Source organism: Physcomitrium patens, chromosome 19 (genome assembly GCF_059467195.1).
Source record: "Physcomitrium patens ecotype Gransden chromosome 19, ASM5946719v1, whole genome shotgun sequence".
Lineage (NCBI taxonomy): Eukaryota > Viridiplantae > Streptophyta > Bryopsida > Funariales > Funariaceae > Physcomitrium > Physcomitrium patens.
In genome coordinates this window covers 11,274,037-11,289,684 of record NC_143428.1, presented here as the reverse complement: position 1 = coordinate 11,289,684, position 15,648 = coordinate 11,274,037, and the positions used below count along the sequence as shown (strand labels likewise).

General features: G+C 41.9%; 3 protein-coding genes and 1 long non-coding RNA gene across 5 annotated transcripts; 3 read left to right on the top strand and 1 right to left on the bottom strand.

Moving 5' to 3' along the window:
* Positions 1 to 3,714: 3,714 nt before the first annotated feature.
* On the top strand, positions 3,715 to 6,840 carry LOC112296066 (polyamine oxidase 7-like). The gene is given in 8 exon segments (XM_090244725.1): positions 3,715 to 3,943; positions 4,091 to 4,340; positions 4,445 to 4,636; positions 4,667 to 4,940; positions 5,038 to 5,331; positions 5,448 to 5,702; positions 5,796 to 5,877; positions 6,505 to 6,840. Coding segments are annotated over 8 exon segments (1,680 nt in total). The 5' UTR covers positions 3,715 to 3,804; the 3' UTR covers positions 6,699 to 6,840.
* A 2,523-nt stretch (positions 6,841 to 9,363) lies between these two features.
* LOC149987395 (uncharacterized) lies at positions 9,364 to 9,931 on the bottom strand. Its single transcript, XR_016498552.1, has 2 exons — positions 9,739 to 9,931; positions 9,364 to 9,568 (listed from the first exon to the last, which is right to left on the bottom strand). It is a non-coding gene; the product is annotated as an uncharacterized LOC149987395 (long non-coding RNA).
* Positions 9,877 to 12,908, top strand: LOC112295980 (molybdate transporter 1). 2 transcript variants are annotated; one of them, XM_024548042.3, is made up of 4 exons: positions 9,877 to 10,229; positions 10,498 to 10,831; positions 10,992 to 11,728; positions 11,888 to 12,908. In XM_024548042.3, exons 2-4 carry the CDS (start codon positions 10,603 to 10,605, stop codon positions 12,395 to 12,397), a joined length of 1,476 nt encoding a protein of 491 aa, XP_024403810.1. In that variant the 5' UTR covers positions 9,877 to 10,229; positions 10,498 to 10,602; the 3' UTR covers positions 12,398 to 12,908. The 2 variants fall into 2 exon arrangements, with proteins under 2 accessions (XP_024403810.1, XP_024403809.1); XM_024548041.3 differs by lacking the exon at positions 9,877 to 10,229 and having other exon boundaries at positions 10,266 to 10,831.
* A 284-nt stretch (positions 12,909 to 13,192) lies between these two features.
* LOC112295982 (alkylated DNA repair protein ALKBH8 homolog) lies at positions 13,193 to 14,606 on the top strand. Its single transcript, XM_024548045.3, has 2 exons — positions 13,193 to 13,328; positions 13,501 to 14,606. The coding sequence occupies exon 2, from the start codon at positions 13,543 to 13,545 to the stop codon at positions 14,359 to 14,361; it is 819 nt and encodes a 272-aa protein (XP_024403813.1). The 5' UTR covers positions 13,193 to 13,328; positions 13,501 to 13,542; the 3' UTR covers positions 14,362 to 14,606.
* The last annotated feature ends 1,042 nt before the right edge of the window (positions 14,607 to 15,648 follow it).

Genomic DNA, 15,648 nt, shown 5'->3' with positions numbered 1-15,648 from the left:
TCATTGAAAATTATATTTTCTTAGAGAGTAGATATAGATGAATTTTTTTAGCTAAGTGATAGGATAGATAGTGGCTAGTTGAACAAAATTTGATTAGAAATTGATAGATAGAATACTTTCTTTGAAGAGGAAAGAAGAGCAAACACATGGTTCCTAGTATCAAGTTGTTTAGAATACATAACTTGGCGACATGTTATTTTTTATTTTTTAAAATTTTTAATTCCTTTTGCCAGGTAAAGAGAGTTTTGGTTATCCGAGCCATGACCTTGACATGAATGAATTCTCACTTTAAACTACGAGATGATTCAGTGTACACGGAGTATTGCTTGGGCGTTTTTCAATCACCGTTGTTGGAGACACTGACTCTGCTGAGATTTTAAATCTAACATCGGGCTGTGCGCAGTCCGATGCATTATGCATATTTAGAAATGATAATAGAAAATTTAGTATGAGCGCAACAGACGCAACTTGATGGAGAGGAAGGGGAGAGTCTGGTTAGGAGTAGGACTTGACTATTTCGTACATTCGAAATTAGTGTAATGTCGCATACAGAATCGTCTACTCATCGTGTTTGTCATTTTAGTCGTTTAATGAATCCAGCAGCTTAAGAGGTGCGTCAAATTCTTCATCACTTTTAAATCAATCACGATAATTCTATCGTTGGTCGTTGTGCCCACTGTTAACCTGAAAATGATGATTCGTTACTTTTAAATTGGTTAACTTGTACATGATCATTTGGTTTTAGGCATCGTTACCTTGTTGATAGTTGAATTGGTTAAGCTGCCTTGGTCAACAACAATCAGAATATCACAGACTTTGCCAATTGCTACGATTTTAGCCAGAAGCATTAACTGTGGGTGACTCTACATATTAGAATGTGGAATCAAGTTTTACATAAGAGAGACGATTACTTCTCTTTTTGACCAAATTCTTGTTGTAGTGGATCTGTGTTGTAATGTGTGTGTTGTGTGCAGTGGTACGTTGTATACAACTTATCCCAGGCATACATTTGTGTTTGTGTGGTTATTGTTTAGAAAAGCGAGGGGAGGGTGTTGGGTATGGCTAAACTGGATTCTGAGTAGAATTGTTTGAAATTGGAATCCCATTCCAGGAAGTGACAATTTAGTTAACCAAAACCGGTTAACTAATTCAAAGCCTAATTCTAAGCAAGACATGCGTGGAAAACAGAACAAAATATTTGACCAGGAGTAAATTCTTTGAGAACAAACTCTCAGAATTTGCTCTATTATGGTTGAATGTGAGTGAGTTTGACACCATTTTCTAGTGTTTTTGAGAGAGACGTGGGGTCTTGACTGGGTTTCCAGTGCGGGCCATAACGTTGTTGTGTGTGAGTGTGTGTGTATGTTTTTTATTTTATTTTATTTTTTTTATTAGAAAGCTGATATGCTTGAGAGGATTACCTTGGCATATTTGGTTAACACTGAAACCAAAAATAGGTTACCATAAGAAGTTCCACTGGAAATCTTAGTAGAAAGTTCAGCTAGTGTGTAATAAGCGGGTTTTGTTGAATACATTAACTAAACTCAAAATTTGTTTGTATGTATTCGTATGGTGTACTTTTTGATTGAAAAAAATATTGGTATTGATAATTGTGTTTTTAGAAATTGTGTGGAAATGAAGGTTTCTCTCCAGCCTCTTGGAGAAGAGAGATGGGGCTTTTCAACTGTTAAGAACTGTCCTATGTGGTCTGGAGCCTCTACCCTAACCCTAAGCTCTTCCATGGGTCTGTACCTATAAAAAGTAAAGAATTTTTCAGCTTGGGGTGTTGGCTGTCCATGTGCTACATTTTCGATAACAAGCTTATTCTTTTTTCTAACAATTATATCATTTGATTATTATATAATGTAATATTTACTTATTATAGAAATATAAAACTTAGTAGTCAATAGATATTATGTACTTTAATATGTACTCTGGTATATAAGGTTTTTGAATGTTTTTTTTTAAAAAATTATAGATAATTTTATTAAAGTACATAAAGATGTCAATAAATTCTTTAATATCTAAAAACATGTACTTATCAGTCAATGAATTTATGAACATATTTGGTTTTTAATCAAATTATTTATAAAACTAAAAATAGTTCATATTTAATAACTTTACCTCCGTAAAGAAAGGTAAATATCAATAATAATTAATAAATTGATTCTTTTTGATATATATATATATATATATACACACATATATATGGATATTTATATCTCGGTCCAGTAGATTTCTGCTCCTCTGCACGCTCAAATCCTTGTTGCGAACGCATTGATAGGTGTGCGTCAGAGGGCTTTACACGGATGCATCTCACCATTCTTCTGATCATGGCAGCCGCAGCATGTGTCGCCTTCCCTCGTGAACAGTGACTCCAGCACCCTATCCATGTAAGATTCTATCCTCCTGTGAGCTGTGCAGTCTACTAAGGACATCTCTGAAAATGAAGTCATTTTCCTCTGTTGGATGCACCCATGTCTGTCCGCAGATTCAACATAGTTTGGCACAAGACTCTCGTGGAAGCAAAAACCGGCACAATTAAAAACTATACAAAATTAGTATACATATATAATATTAGAAAACAAAATTGAATGTAATCAACTTTTCTATTAATATACTGTTAAATTTTGATATAATTTTGATTTCCTTGAAATATAATAGTCATAATGTAGTAATGCATAAAGTCGATATGATTCAAGTCAACACACACCTTCAATAACAACATAAACATTTAATGCCTGCAATTGAAGAGCATAAAAACTGGAGCTAATTCTGCCAAATTCCTGGCAAATGATTACTGCACATGAATCTCAATCTAAATCACCATTTCTTTTACCCAACCATTTAATGTGGAAAAAAGAAAAAATGAAGAAGAAAAAAACTAACTGATATACGATATTCTCTCTTCATCCACAACATTATTTCACACTAGACATGAAGTACATAATCCTTGCCAGTAGTGATGGCTTAACATGACGTGATATCAGTCCTTATCCATGACAGTGTAGAAAGTATTCCTGCTTACAGACTGCGAAAGGAGTCCAGGCTATATCAGTACAAGCTAATATGAATTCTGGCTTTCGGTTAAAAGTCTGGACAAGGTACATTTGTTTTTATAGATGTGGACACACACACTAACATTTGCAATGACATTTGCACTGTTTGGTCTAGTTGAGAGTGTTCGATGATTCTCGTCTAGCTGAGAGTGTTCGATTCAGTCCTCAAACACTCCAAACAGACGAGCCTTGTCTCAAGCTTAATGTACTCATGGTGTTGTTATTTGTTTACCATTTTTTACGAACGAGTTCGTGTACTGCATTGTTATGCGCAAACCTATGTAACTGTCGTGGGCAATAGCACCATGCATCGTGGTGCAGCTGACCATTGCCTCAACGTGTGTTAAAAGGCGGATGTACAGTCTTGTGCAGGTGTGATAGGATTGGAGTGGTGGGGCCCTTCTTTTTTCCTTTTTTAGACACAAATAGTTTCTCTATTGCAGAAAAATATGGTTTAAAATATGCCTAGCCAGGTCCGGCAAGGACCAATTCCTCTGTTCGGTTAATCTGGTACAAGTGTGAGACTTGCCTAGACCAGTATCTATGAGATTCCAGTGGGATTTATCATCTGCCCAAGTGGCGAGAACCTCGTGGACACACCAAGTTTTGGGGGTCTTTTGAGCTCAAGTCGTTGTTGGAGACAGCGAGAGAGAGAGTGTGAGAGAGGTGGAGTAGAATGCGAGTGTCCATGAACTGACTGCTCATAGGGAGAGTTTTGTTTGGTTGCCGTGTTGCAGCTTCAGCCATGGCACCCCGGCGTTTGGAGGGTGGGTTGGTGGTGTTGCTCCTGCTGCTGAGTACAACGGAAATTTTGCATGCAGCGAGGCACTATGCGTCCGACCCAACCCATGCGACGGCTATCATCATCGGAGCGGGCATGTCAGGTGATTGTTGACTCACAACTCAGTGTTATCCGGATTTCTGTAGCTAGATGCAAGTGAAACATGCTCTTTGAAGATGTGCGACTATCAACAGGGTGGTATGACTATCAACACTTTCTTGAGCTTTGTCTGGTTGGGAACGACTTGCAGGCATCAGTGCGGGGAAGCACTTACACGACAAAGGTGTGAAAGACATCATAATACTGGAGGCGAGACATGAGATAGGCGGGAGGATGATGACACACACGTTTGGGGATGTTGTCATTGAGAAAGGCGCCAATTGGATCGAGGGCACTGATGGTCCTCAGGTCAATCCAATCTTGCCCTTTGCCAGGGAGATTGGGCTCATTACTGATTATTCCCCCTTCGAAAACACTTCTCAAAACATCTACGACGCCTCGTAAGCATTCAAAAACCCATGCATACAGATCTTGCTTGCATTAACTGTGGGATGAGCAGACTCCGTTTCTGACTTGCAAATGTTTCACGATGGCCCTACAACAGAGGTTTTGTTAATCCTACACTCGCATTATCTCAATCCGAAATGGTCGAACAACTATATGAATCCACCGAAACCTTATCAGAGGACTTGACGAAAGGAGAGGAGATGGATGTATCGGTGCTTGTAGCCCAGCGGTTCTATGGCAGGTATGTTGTGATGTTTTCCAAGCTCGATTTCCTCATGACTAGTGGCTGAGGCTTTTTTGAACGATGTAGGGTGTGATCGATGTGGTGTGGTGCATTGGTGATTTCCTGCCCCCCGAGTACTCCAGTAGAGATGGTGTTAGACTTATATCACAACGACTATGAATACGCCGAACCTCCGAGAGTGACGAGTTTGAAGAGCACGCAGCCCCTTCCGACGATTACCAATTTTGGAGAAGCTTTTCAATTCGTTCATGATCCCCGCGGATTTAAATCCATAGTCCATCATTTGGCTAAATCGTATCTTGCTTTCAACAACGAGACGATCACCGATCCACGCCTCAAGTTTAACAAGGTATGTTTGCGACAACTGTATTCTGCGATGCGATGCATGTCCTTGCGGCTCTACTGGAGGATTTATTACGTCGTGGGATCACCTTCCAATGCTTCAGGTTGTTCGCAAGGTGGAGTATACCAAAAAGGGAGTAAAAGTGACGACAGAAAACGGTTAAGTGTACACTTCCGATTATGCCATTGTGTCTGTTAGCCTGGGCGTGCTCCAGAGCAAACTGATAGACTTCGTGCCCGATTTGCCGTTTTGGAAGCTTAAAGCTATCTACGCATTCGACATGGCAGTATACACCAAGATATTTTTAAAATTCCCCTACACATTCTGGAACATCGGTCCCGGGACGAAGTTTTGGTTGTATGCGGATGAGCGCCGAGGCTACTACCCGATCTGGCAGGTACCGGATCATTCACTTCATCTTCATTCAGTGAAAGAGCTAGCTTACAAGTGCCTTCATATTCGAAGCAATTAACCTAGATCCGAAACTCTATGGTTTTTGTTGTGTGAGTGCAGAACTTGGACAGCGAATTTCCAGGGAAGAATATTCTCATGGTGACTGTTACAGACGAAGAGTCCCGCCGCATTGAGCAACAGGAGGACAGTGAAACACTACAAGAGATCATGGCTGTGCTGCGCAACATGTTCGGGTCCAAGGTCCCTGAAGCCGAGAGCATCTACGTGCCAAGATGGTTGGCTGATCCCTTCTTCAAAGGCACCTTCTCCAACTGGCCCATCGGCGTGGAATCCAACATCTTCATGCAACTTCAAGTAAGCCATCGCCATGCAAGCGATTGTTTAAGGAACCTTTGAATGAGAGGAAGCGGTACATGAATAACAAATTGTGCTTGGTTTACTCAACAGGCGCCGGTCCAAACTATCTACTTCACCGGCGAGCACACAAGCGAGGAGTACAATGGCTATGTTCATGGCCCTTACTTGCAAGGTACTTTATTCTTTAATGACTAAGCACGTATTGATAGGCGTCTTGAGCATTTCGACTGTCCAGCAACAGTTGAGCGTGGTTTGAAACGAGTTAGAATTGCCAACTTGGAAATCTACAACAATGCATGAAATCCGCGCTTATTCCAGTGGACGTAAACTACGCTGTGTAAGTACATTGTGGGATGGCATCTGGGCAGAGGCTATACCCTGCAAGGTGTCCCAAGTTAGGGGCATCAGGGCCGGCGGAACCTTTTTTGCATATTTATTTCAAAAATTTAGAGTACATGTTGTACGTGAAAAGTGACCGATTTATCTAGGATTTGGTTTTGGGTACAACCCAAGCGCCAGTCGAAGTTATCACCAGTTTTTTGCTATTATTTGTCATGCCACATATGCTGTATTGTTTTGTCATAAAGTCTGTTTAGTTGTACTCATCACCTTCATCAGAGAGCATTGTGCTGATCATCCTTTCGAAACCAAGGTAAGCGGGAACAAAGAATAACTCTGGATCTGATCGAGTTCTTAATTTGCATGCACATTTATTTTGAACATTTATCCGTTCTGGGAAAGAATCGGAGGGTAGTTTCTCACTGGCCTGAAATCTGGTGCATTGTCTGGGTGGGACCAGGTATAGAGTCTGCGAACTCTTTACTCAATTGCAAGGTCCGTGGGAAATGCGGCAAGTCAGAGAAAGTGTACAAAGGGCTTTCGAAGGAATGTGTAGAACGACTAGAGGAGGAGAGAGACCGCCAGAAAACACTTTGGGCTAAGAAGCTTGCGAAGCTTCAACAGAAGTTAGACAATGCTACTGGAATCCACTGAGTCCGACTTTGTTGGACCCGATTTTCCACAGCAGCAGTGCCTGAAAATTATGTTCACGTTTGAACAGTTTTAGCCTTCCCATCCTGTTTAGCCTTCCCACCCTGCTGGGTTTAATAACATTTTCTACCACCATATTCATTCATCTCGTCGTGTCCAGTTTCACATCAAACCTGCTTCTGTTCTGTAGTCCAGTTGCATCTTCGAAATCCTGCCGCGATCCCTTCCCCTAGTGCAATTCTCATACTGTCCTTGCTACGGTTCAGGCACGCCAATAGTAACTCAATACTTTAGCATATACTTACCATCGTGTTACCCGACATTCTGCAGGATCCATCGTCACAATGACCATACGACACTACACCTTTATCAAAGTGACATCAACCGGATATAAGTGGGAACTTATTTCACGACACTTTTCTACGCAGTAGTGTCTACAGCTTTCACCTGGCAAAAAATCGACAAGTAGCCAAGCTTATCAAACTGTGTTGCAAGATCTTCTGCATGCAGGTGCTACAGCCAGCAATCGAACAAGATTCAACAGTAAGTCCAAAGTGTAAAAAAACCATAACCCAGAAGGACAACGAGTCGTGCACAGCCCAAACGCATCTCGGCAAGAGGAAGCATCCCACGAGTACACTCAGAGGCTCAGAACGACGTGGGTGAGGAATCATATGTGAGCTTGCAGGTGACTATAGATCTGGAAAGAATAACGCAACAGTCCCGACGCATCGCGTGAGCCAGAGTGCAAATTTCACGATTCCAGGAAAGCTCCAGCCATAGAATCTGTCGAGAGCCTTGTCTGCATGTATGCAGCAAAGAATCTGAACTTAAGACTTCCGCAATAGTGGTTGTCTAGTTTCTATCCCATCGCCAAGAATAGCGAGCAAAAGTGGCAGCCTCCAGGATTCAATGGAAGCTGAGAGAGGTAGACTCGGAGAGACATTCACCACAATGGCATTCTTTTCGTAATCTGAGCTCCCTCGAGCGGATACTTCATTCTGCACATCCTCTGACTTCTGGACTTTTTATTTTTATTATTTTTATTTGATTTTTTGGTGTGATCATTTTTAGCAATAGAAAATCTGTCACTGGAATGAATGAAGGTTTTGCAACAGATAGATTCTTCAACTGGGTTCACTTTGATCCACCATGCGTACGTGCTTCTTGGCTGTTTTGTGCACATTGACTCAATTGTCTTCCAACATAATTCCATTTGGAGTTGGATGTCTCCGATTCTTGCTACCTCAGTGGAAAACTTTTGGAAATGAATTTTGAAAGAGTTTCACATGACAACCTTCAAATCTTGCAAAACACTGATGATTTTTTATTATTATATTTATTTTTGTTTGTTTCGTTCTGTTATGCTAGAATGTGTGAATCACAACTCTAAATTCATTATTGCACAAGTTGTAGTTGGGTGAGAATGAATATTTGGAATATTCAGTTGGCCTTGATGAAGATATGGTAGATGTGATTGAATGGCTATAATGTGCATCAAAATTCAAATTGAATGATCATTTTCAAAATAAAAATTGTTGTATATATTTTTAATAAGTAAATAAAATATAATATAATATGAAAGAAATTAGGTTGGTGAATATGCTTAAGTTGTTTAGAAAATTAGAAAGACCAAAAAAAAATATTTAAATAGTTCTGTTCAAAATTTAAAAAATCATTTAACATTTAAAATACATTACATGTTCTTGAAAGACCATGGTTGTTAATAATAATAATAGGAATTTTTTTGTTTCTATAAATTGAGATAAAAAAAGGTAAAAGATATAGGATCTTATTCAAAGGTCAAAATCTTATACAAAATATGCTAAAAGTACTAACTTGAAAGAACTAAGATTTGATGAATTGTGTATTTAAAGTCTTATTAGCCTATCATAGCCCTTCTTTGTAATTTTTACTCTATATAAATGCACCTACGTACAATTCTCTAGAAGCAATCATATCTTCAAATCAAAAAATTTTAAAAAAAAAAACAACAACAACAACAACAACTGATAGTGATAGTGAGGATATATATATATATATATATATATGTATGTATATCAAAAAATTATGTTGCATGCAACGTCCCTTGTATAGTTTGTGTTTTAATGTAAAAGAGGTACATTGCTAATTATGCATGAGAGAAGAAAATTGATCTTCTTTTGATGAAATGGTTTACATTAATGAACATTGTAATTTTTTGGTATTCTCCTTTCAAGACAATCCTTTCACAAGAGCTCTTGTATAACTACATTTTCTTTTAAGTACCTACCCTACCTTGTTTGTTGATTAACTTGAATTTGATTTGCTAAATTAAATTCAATTAAACTAGTTAGATTAATATCACATTAATAAATATAAATAAATAAACACAAGTTGTTTGTGAATTAAATCTGGTTTCAATTTGAAAGGAAATATTTCTGAAAGAAACACTTTAATATCAAACCAATCAAAACAAAATACAATAAGTCAAAATACATATTATTTTTAATTTTTAATTTTAGTTTTAAAGAATTTAATATGAAAATTTAAAAATAAAATCAATTATGGTGGAGTTACAAGATAGCCAAATGTTCCTTCAGCTATCCAGATAACAAGCATGCACAAGACAGAGCTTTGTAAAGAGACTAGAACTAGTAGCATTTACACCAATTACACCAATCACCAATTACACCAATGAACTTAGTTTATTGCATACACTCAAAATACATGGCCTCCGGCCCAGTGCTACTCTAACATGAGTTGACTCTATCCGCTACCAGCTTACGTTGTTAAGTACTCTACCATCCTTGGCACAAGCTCGAGCACTGTAAGTGTCTCTCTTATCCTCTCCCAGCAGTTGCTCTCGTACTTCTGCTTACCTTGTGCCATTTCTGAAGGGTAACACCAAACCAATGTTTTTCACAACAAAAACAATCCCACCTGAATTCAGGTCCAGCACCATAATAATAAACTGTAACTTTGTAAATCTCCAATTCCAAGTGTAATGAAATTCCAAAATTAAGATTAGGGCCAAAAGTAATTCCAACAACGAGAATTGTACCTTCAGTGCATTGTAGTAATATCATAAGGGGATTCACGAAGCCTGTCAACACGTTTTTTCTGTTTTAATTTGCGTGACCTAAAAACCCTAAAACCCTAAAACCCTAAAACGTGCATGCGTAAGCGACCAGCGCCTGTGGGTGTCGCGACCGGTGTGTGTGGGCGAAGGCCCCGGTCCCCGTCGCGAAGCAAGCCCTAGTGGGGCTCCACCTCCGATCTCGCGATGCGATTGTTTTACGTGGCGTTAGGCTCTGCGTCTCCCGCGACGCGGAAAAGCCAGGCACTGCATCCGCATCCTTCTCCCTCGACCACTACGCAAAGCATCGTTTAAATGGCATCCGATTCTCAGCCCAGTGCCGTTCGACTCCACGATTCTGTCCTAACATCTCTATTTTCGGCGCGATTAATTGAGACTGTTGCGTTGCTTGTCGCCATCCTCGGTGAAAGAATTTTCCTCCTGATCAATCCCCGTCATGCACGGGAAGTAATTGGGTGCGATGGAAGGATATCCCCCTTGCTTGTCATCCTGTTGTTTGTACCTGAAGTGAACTTGCTTTTAGAAACGTCGATCATGTGTTTCCAGATGCCTCTGAGCTCATGTTTCTCTGTTTTCGGCTGTGTACCACAAGATGTATCTGCGTCCCTGTGTAGTCTTGCGAGTTGTGGAGCGAATCGGGGGTGCATTTAGTGGTGGAATGGCTAGTCCTACATTGCATTGTAGAGCTCTGACGAAGTGAATTGTTGCCGACTTCGACTGCAGCCCAGGAATGGAATCGAATTGCAGGAGCATGGTGTAGAGCTTGGCATCGGAGAGGTCGAGAGAAGGCGTGACAGGAGTTCTGACTTTCAGGTGTTCTAAATTGCCATGGCGACGACTTTGGAAACAGTGCAGGAGGCCAGGCCCTTAGGACCGATCCAGTCTTACTTTAAGGAACTCAGGGAAAATGTGCGGTACCGGAGCTTGTGGGAAGAGGTAAATGGCTGCTTGGGCGACCTGGGCACGTTCGTCCCTATCGTCATTGCCCTTACTCTTGTCAACGGGCTTGACCTCGGCACTACCCTCATCTTCACCGGCATCTGCAACATCGTCACAGGTCAGACTGATCGAAATTTCCTCGTGACACTGTGATTTAGAAGTTCGGAAATTTTTCTGGCTTTGTGCAGTGATTTTCGTTCAACAGCAATCCTTACATTGGCTTGTTTCTCACCCAATACAGCTGTTGTTCTAATTTTCCAATTGCTATGCGATTGCAGGTCTTATGTTCGGAACCCCGTTGCCAGTGCAGCCTATGAAGTCAATTGCAGCCGCGGCTATAACCCCGGGCGATATACTCACCATTCCCCAGATTATGGCAGCCGGCATCTCTACGGGAGCCTTGCTGGTGGGATTGGGTGCCACAGGGCTCATGACTCTCGTCAATTTCCTGGTCCCTCTGCCAGTAGTGCGCGGCATCCAGCTCTCTCAAGGTCTGGCATTCGGCATCACCGCTGTGAAGTATATTCTCAACGAGCAAAAATTTTCTACAGGAAAAACTGGTGGCGCCCGCCCATGGCTCGGCCTCGACAGCAAGCTTCTCGCCATTTGTGCCCTGGCGTTTATCATTCTTGTCAGTGGATCCGGTGAGTATACCGTTCATGCATTTCCTAAAGATTCAATCGAAAGTTCCAACGAAGGTAACAATCCTAATGAGGAAAGAGGAAGCAAGAGGAGCTGGAGCCGAAAACTCCTCTTGATTCCAACCGCCCTGTCTGTGTTCGTGCTCGGCGTCGTCCTTGCCTTTATCCGCCAACCGAGCATTGTTAAGCATCTCAATTTCGGACCGAGTACGCCACAGGTGGTTCGCATCACTGCATCAGACTGGAAGACAGGATTTGTAAGGGGTACCATCCCCCAGCTTCCGCTTTCTGTGTTGAATTCTGTCATTGCCGTGTGTAAGCTTTCCAACGATTTGTTCCCGACGAAGCTGCAGGTGACGCCCGTGAAAGTCTCGGTAAGCACCATTACATCATTCTGTTTGAACCCGAGCACTGAATTCCGGACTTCTTGCAGCAGGATTTTATGCAATATACTTGAGTCGGTATGAGCTTGAATTTTTTACGCAACACCAACTGAACCATTTCTTTTGCTGATTGTTGACTAACCATTACAGGTGAGCGTGGGACTCATGAATGTAATAGGCTGTTGGTTCGGCGCCATGCCAGCCTGCCATGGCTGTGGCGGGTTGGCTGGCCAGTATAGATTCGGTGCACGGTCAGGGGCATCTGTGGTCTTCCTTGGCACAGCCAAACTCCTTCTCTCACTCCTCCTCGGATCATCCCTCGTCCAAATTCTCCGATTCTTTCCTGTTGCACTTTTGGGAGTTTTGCTACTATTCTCAGGTCTAGAGTTAGCCATGACATGCAGGGATCAATCTACCCGAACCGAAGTATTCATCCTGCTGTCGGTCACAGCTGTGTCGCTGACAAATTCCAATGCAGCGTTAGGATTTGGTGCCGGCATGTGCATCGTGGTTCTGCTCAAGATGCGGGAGAGGGAAACGTGGGTAAAGCTCAGGAACCTGCTACCTTGCTTGAAGAATCGCAACCCAACACCCGAGCCATTTCCTTCGGAGACGGATGATAAAACTGGAATTTCTGGGCCACATTCACACATAGTTTGATGCGTCTGCCTTGTCCGTGAGACCTGACCGTTCCAATGAAGCTGGTGTTGCTCGGGAATCGTCGCTGAATTGGGAGTCTCGAAATTGCAGCTCATTGTCCACTCTGGACAGTTCCGAAAACAAGGATAAGAGCTTTATTTACTTGAAGCAGGGAAAGACTGTCATGCTTGTCCTAGAACTAAGCTGAAGGGATACTATCAATTGCTTTTCAACGCTTTGTACAGCATAGAGGTGAAGTGGTTAGCGGTTTAAAATAATATAAAAACAAAGGACGAAGTTTTGGTCCTCTTGTTTGCCCGCTGTTGTGAATGGATCTGCAGCCCGCCCATATCGAAACGGGTCCTGCTGAAGCCCTTTACGGATAATAAGTATGGTGCCCCCTCAGCGAAACTTGTTTGTAAACGTTCATGTTAATAATCAGCCATTCGAAGAAGCTGTAAAGATTGTACAGAGCTTTTTGTCAATCAGAAGTAACCATCTCTGTGCCATTACGCAGCATAGTTGAAACAGCCTCAAATTCTCGAAAATATTGCAGTGCAAGTATATGGTACATCCTTTGCATCCATAAACAGTAACACCCATCCATTACCAACCACAAATCTCACACACAATGAACAGCCGATGACACGTTCTATTCACCTACCTTCTACAAAAAGCTATGAAAATCCTCAAATTTCCCACAACACGATTTTGCAATGTAGCACAACAAGAAACGATAAAAGTCGGTGACCACCGCTGTTCTCTCAGTTTGAGCTATGTAGCGTCATAGCAGCCTCGTTGAGATAGAATGTTGATGACGGCATGAGGCGCAGTGAACGAAGTAGTGACACAGTGCCCTGGTTCCACTGAAGACACGATTGAGGGTTTTGAAAGGGCTTTGTGCGTGGTGGTCACGAGTGCTTGTCTTCAGTCGAAACCTTCATCTTGAAAGGTGTGGTTCACATCACATGACTTCAAATTTATCATGGTTAGTCTATCTGCAATACTTTTGCCTCAAATACTACGAGGAGAAAGTTGTTGCGCGTCGGAGATACTCTTTGTAACAAATTCTTCAAGAGATCAACTCTGTCGAGAATCTTCCAATTGGACCCTTTTGTTTTTAGGTTTACTGGGCCATTTCAAGCTTGGTACCTGGAGCGGTAGTGATGGCGGAAGTGGCTCGGGAGCTTTACGCGGTGTTCGGAACGGATTCGGATTCAGACGAGGAAGAGGCGGAGGGTGTGGGGGTAAATGCTGACAATCTTGCTGATTCTGATTTCGACTTGGAAAGGGAGGACTTCGGATGGCCATTATTGGATTCAGGAAAGTATCGTGAGTGCCATCGCTGGCGGGCAGTTGCTGGAGTGAATGGTCTGTGGAAATGCGAAGAGTTTCTCGATTCGGTGGACCAGGAGAGGCTAGTGACGGCAATCAAACGTGAGGGATGGTTCAGTCAGCCTGCTCATAATCAGGCGATGCGGTTTGGAGTGCTCCCGGGCTGGGCCGTCACTTTGTCTTCTTTAATTTTCTCCTCCATTTCGAGGTTTGCGGAAAGGATTGACGGTGCCGACAAAGAATTAGGGTTCAGAGGTCCTTTGCCAGAGGAGATTCTTCACAGGAAGCCTTTATTTGATCAAATGATCGCGAATTTCTATCAACCAGGTGAAGGAATTGGGCCACATGTAGACCTAGCTCGGTTTGAGGATGGCATTGTGGTGTTGTCACTTCTGTCGTCCTGTGTGATGCGGTTCTGCAAGTATGAGAGGTTTACGGAGAAGGTGGACGTGCTTCTGTCGCCTGGGGATTTGATAGTGCTCTCGGACGATGCGCGTTACAAGTGGACACACGAGATAAATCGAAAGCAGGCTGAGGAGCAAGCATGGGAAGGAAAGTTGCTGGAACAGAAGAGCCGCATTTCTGTGACTCTTCGACGCCTGTGCCCAGAGAAGAATGTCCATACAACCACTTGTGTTTCTACAAATTAACCTGTTGATGTTCTAAAGAGAATCAATCTTCCTTTAATCAACAAGAGTCTGTTGATCGAATAGGCCACGATTGCAAATGATCGTGCCACGGAGAAAAAGAAGTGAAAACCGACTAGTGTTGACATGACTATAATGATTTTAGGTTACTCTATGACAATATGCAGTCTACATTAGCGACGATATGAAGAGCTCTTTTCACGAGTAAGATTAATTGAACCACTTCCAGGCAGTATGCGTTGCACTCATTGTTGATCGTCTGGCCATAGCTGCGCTCTTCTTCTTACCTTTCATTGGTACGCATTTGAAATCAGGATCGCCATCACCAGGACAGAGTTACGGTGAGTTGCTGAGGTGAGGTTGTAGAACGATTAGCTGAATTGGCTTTCACTTCTGCCACATTTTTTAAGCTCAGACTGCTGATTGTCGAACTGTTTGAGGCCGTCATTGAGACTTCGCATTTAGTTCTAGATCAAACGGGCATTGAGACCTAACCCCTGATTTTTTCCGGCATCATTGATATTGGTGGTGTTGTTTATAGAAGTAATCCGTAGCGAAGAAATGACCATCAATATGCTTGCACTGATGGTCATTTCTTCGCTACAGATCACTTCTATAAACAACACATGTGAATGATCTACGTGCCCATGGAACACACCACAGCTTGCTTCAGTGTGGACCGAAGAATTTGGGTGAGTTATTTTGCATCGATATCTTTGGGTCTTTTGCTTCAATAAAATCTTAGCGTTTAGGCGATCTTAACAGTAATGAGCTTGGCATTTTATAAGCCTAAGCGTAAACAATTTAACACCTGGTACTAATACTGGAATCAGCAAAATGTTGAACGTGCCTCCTGAAGTTTCGGCTGCAGAGGAAAGAACTCATTTTTCTGAATCAAATATTAACCAAGGGCACATACTCACTAGCGGCTGATCTGGGTCAGAGTTAGTGATTGATTTCAATTCTAGAGAGTATGTTATCTTAAGAAAATGCATATCTCATTAGAAATCTAGAAGCTTAAAGCATCGCTTGTTGAGTGCAAATTAAACCCCACTGAGTTAATTACAAAGTGATTAGAAACTAAAACTGCTTGACCAATGATTCTCAAAGTCTACCTATTACCACCGAATGTACCCCTAGAAACCCCTTGGAACATTGCTCACCAGAATTTGTCACCTGTGACTCGTGTACTACGTGATTCATCACCTTTTTGCTCTAACAACCACATATTGAATATGAAATTTTCGGATTTGTACATACCTTGACACGAACCTGCAGCTCTGAAAGGAC

What these genes read in the sequence shown, in the direction of transcription:
- LOC112295980 (XM_024548042.3), top strand. Translation starts at nt 10,603, where the DNA reads ATGGCGACGACTTTGGAAACAGTGCAGGAGGCCAGGCCCTTAGGACCG. An exon ending in CATCTGCAACATCGTCACAG is followed by an intron (nt 10,832 to 10,991) that starts GTCAGACTGATC and finishes ATGCGATTGCAG; the next exon opens with GTCTTATGTTCGGAACCCCG. An exon ending in TGACGCCCGTGAAAGTCTCG is followed by an intron (nt 11,729 to 11,887) that starts GTAAGCACCATT and finishes TAACCATTACAG; the next exon opens with GTGAGCGTGGGACTCATGAA.
- LOC112295982 (XM_024548045.3), top strand. Translation starts at nt 13,543, where the DNA reads ATGGCGGAAGTGGCTCGGGAGCTTTACGCGGTGTTCGGAACGGATTCG.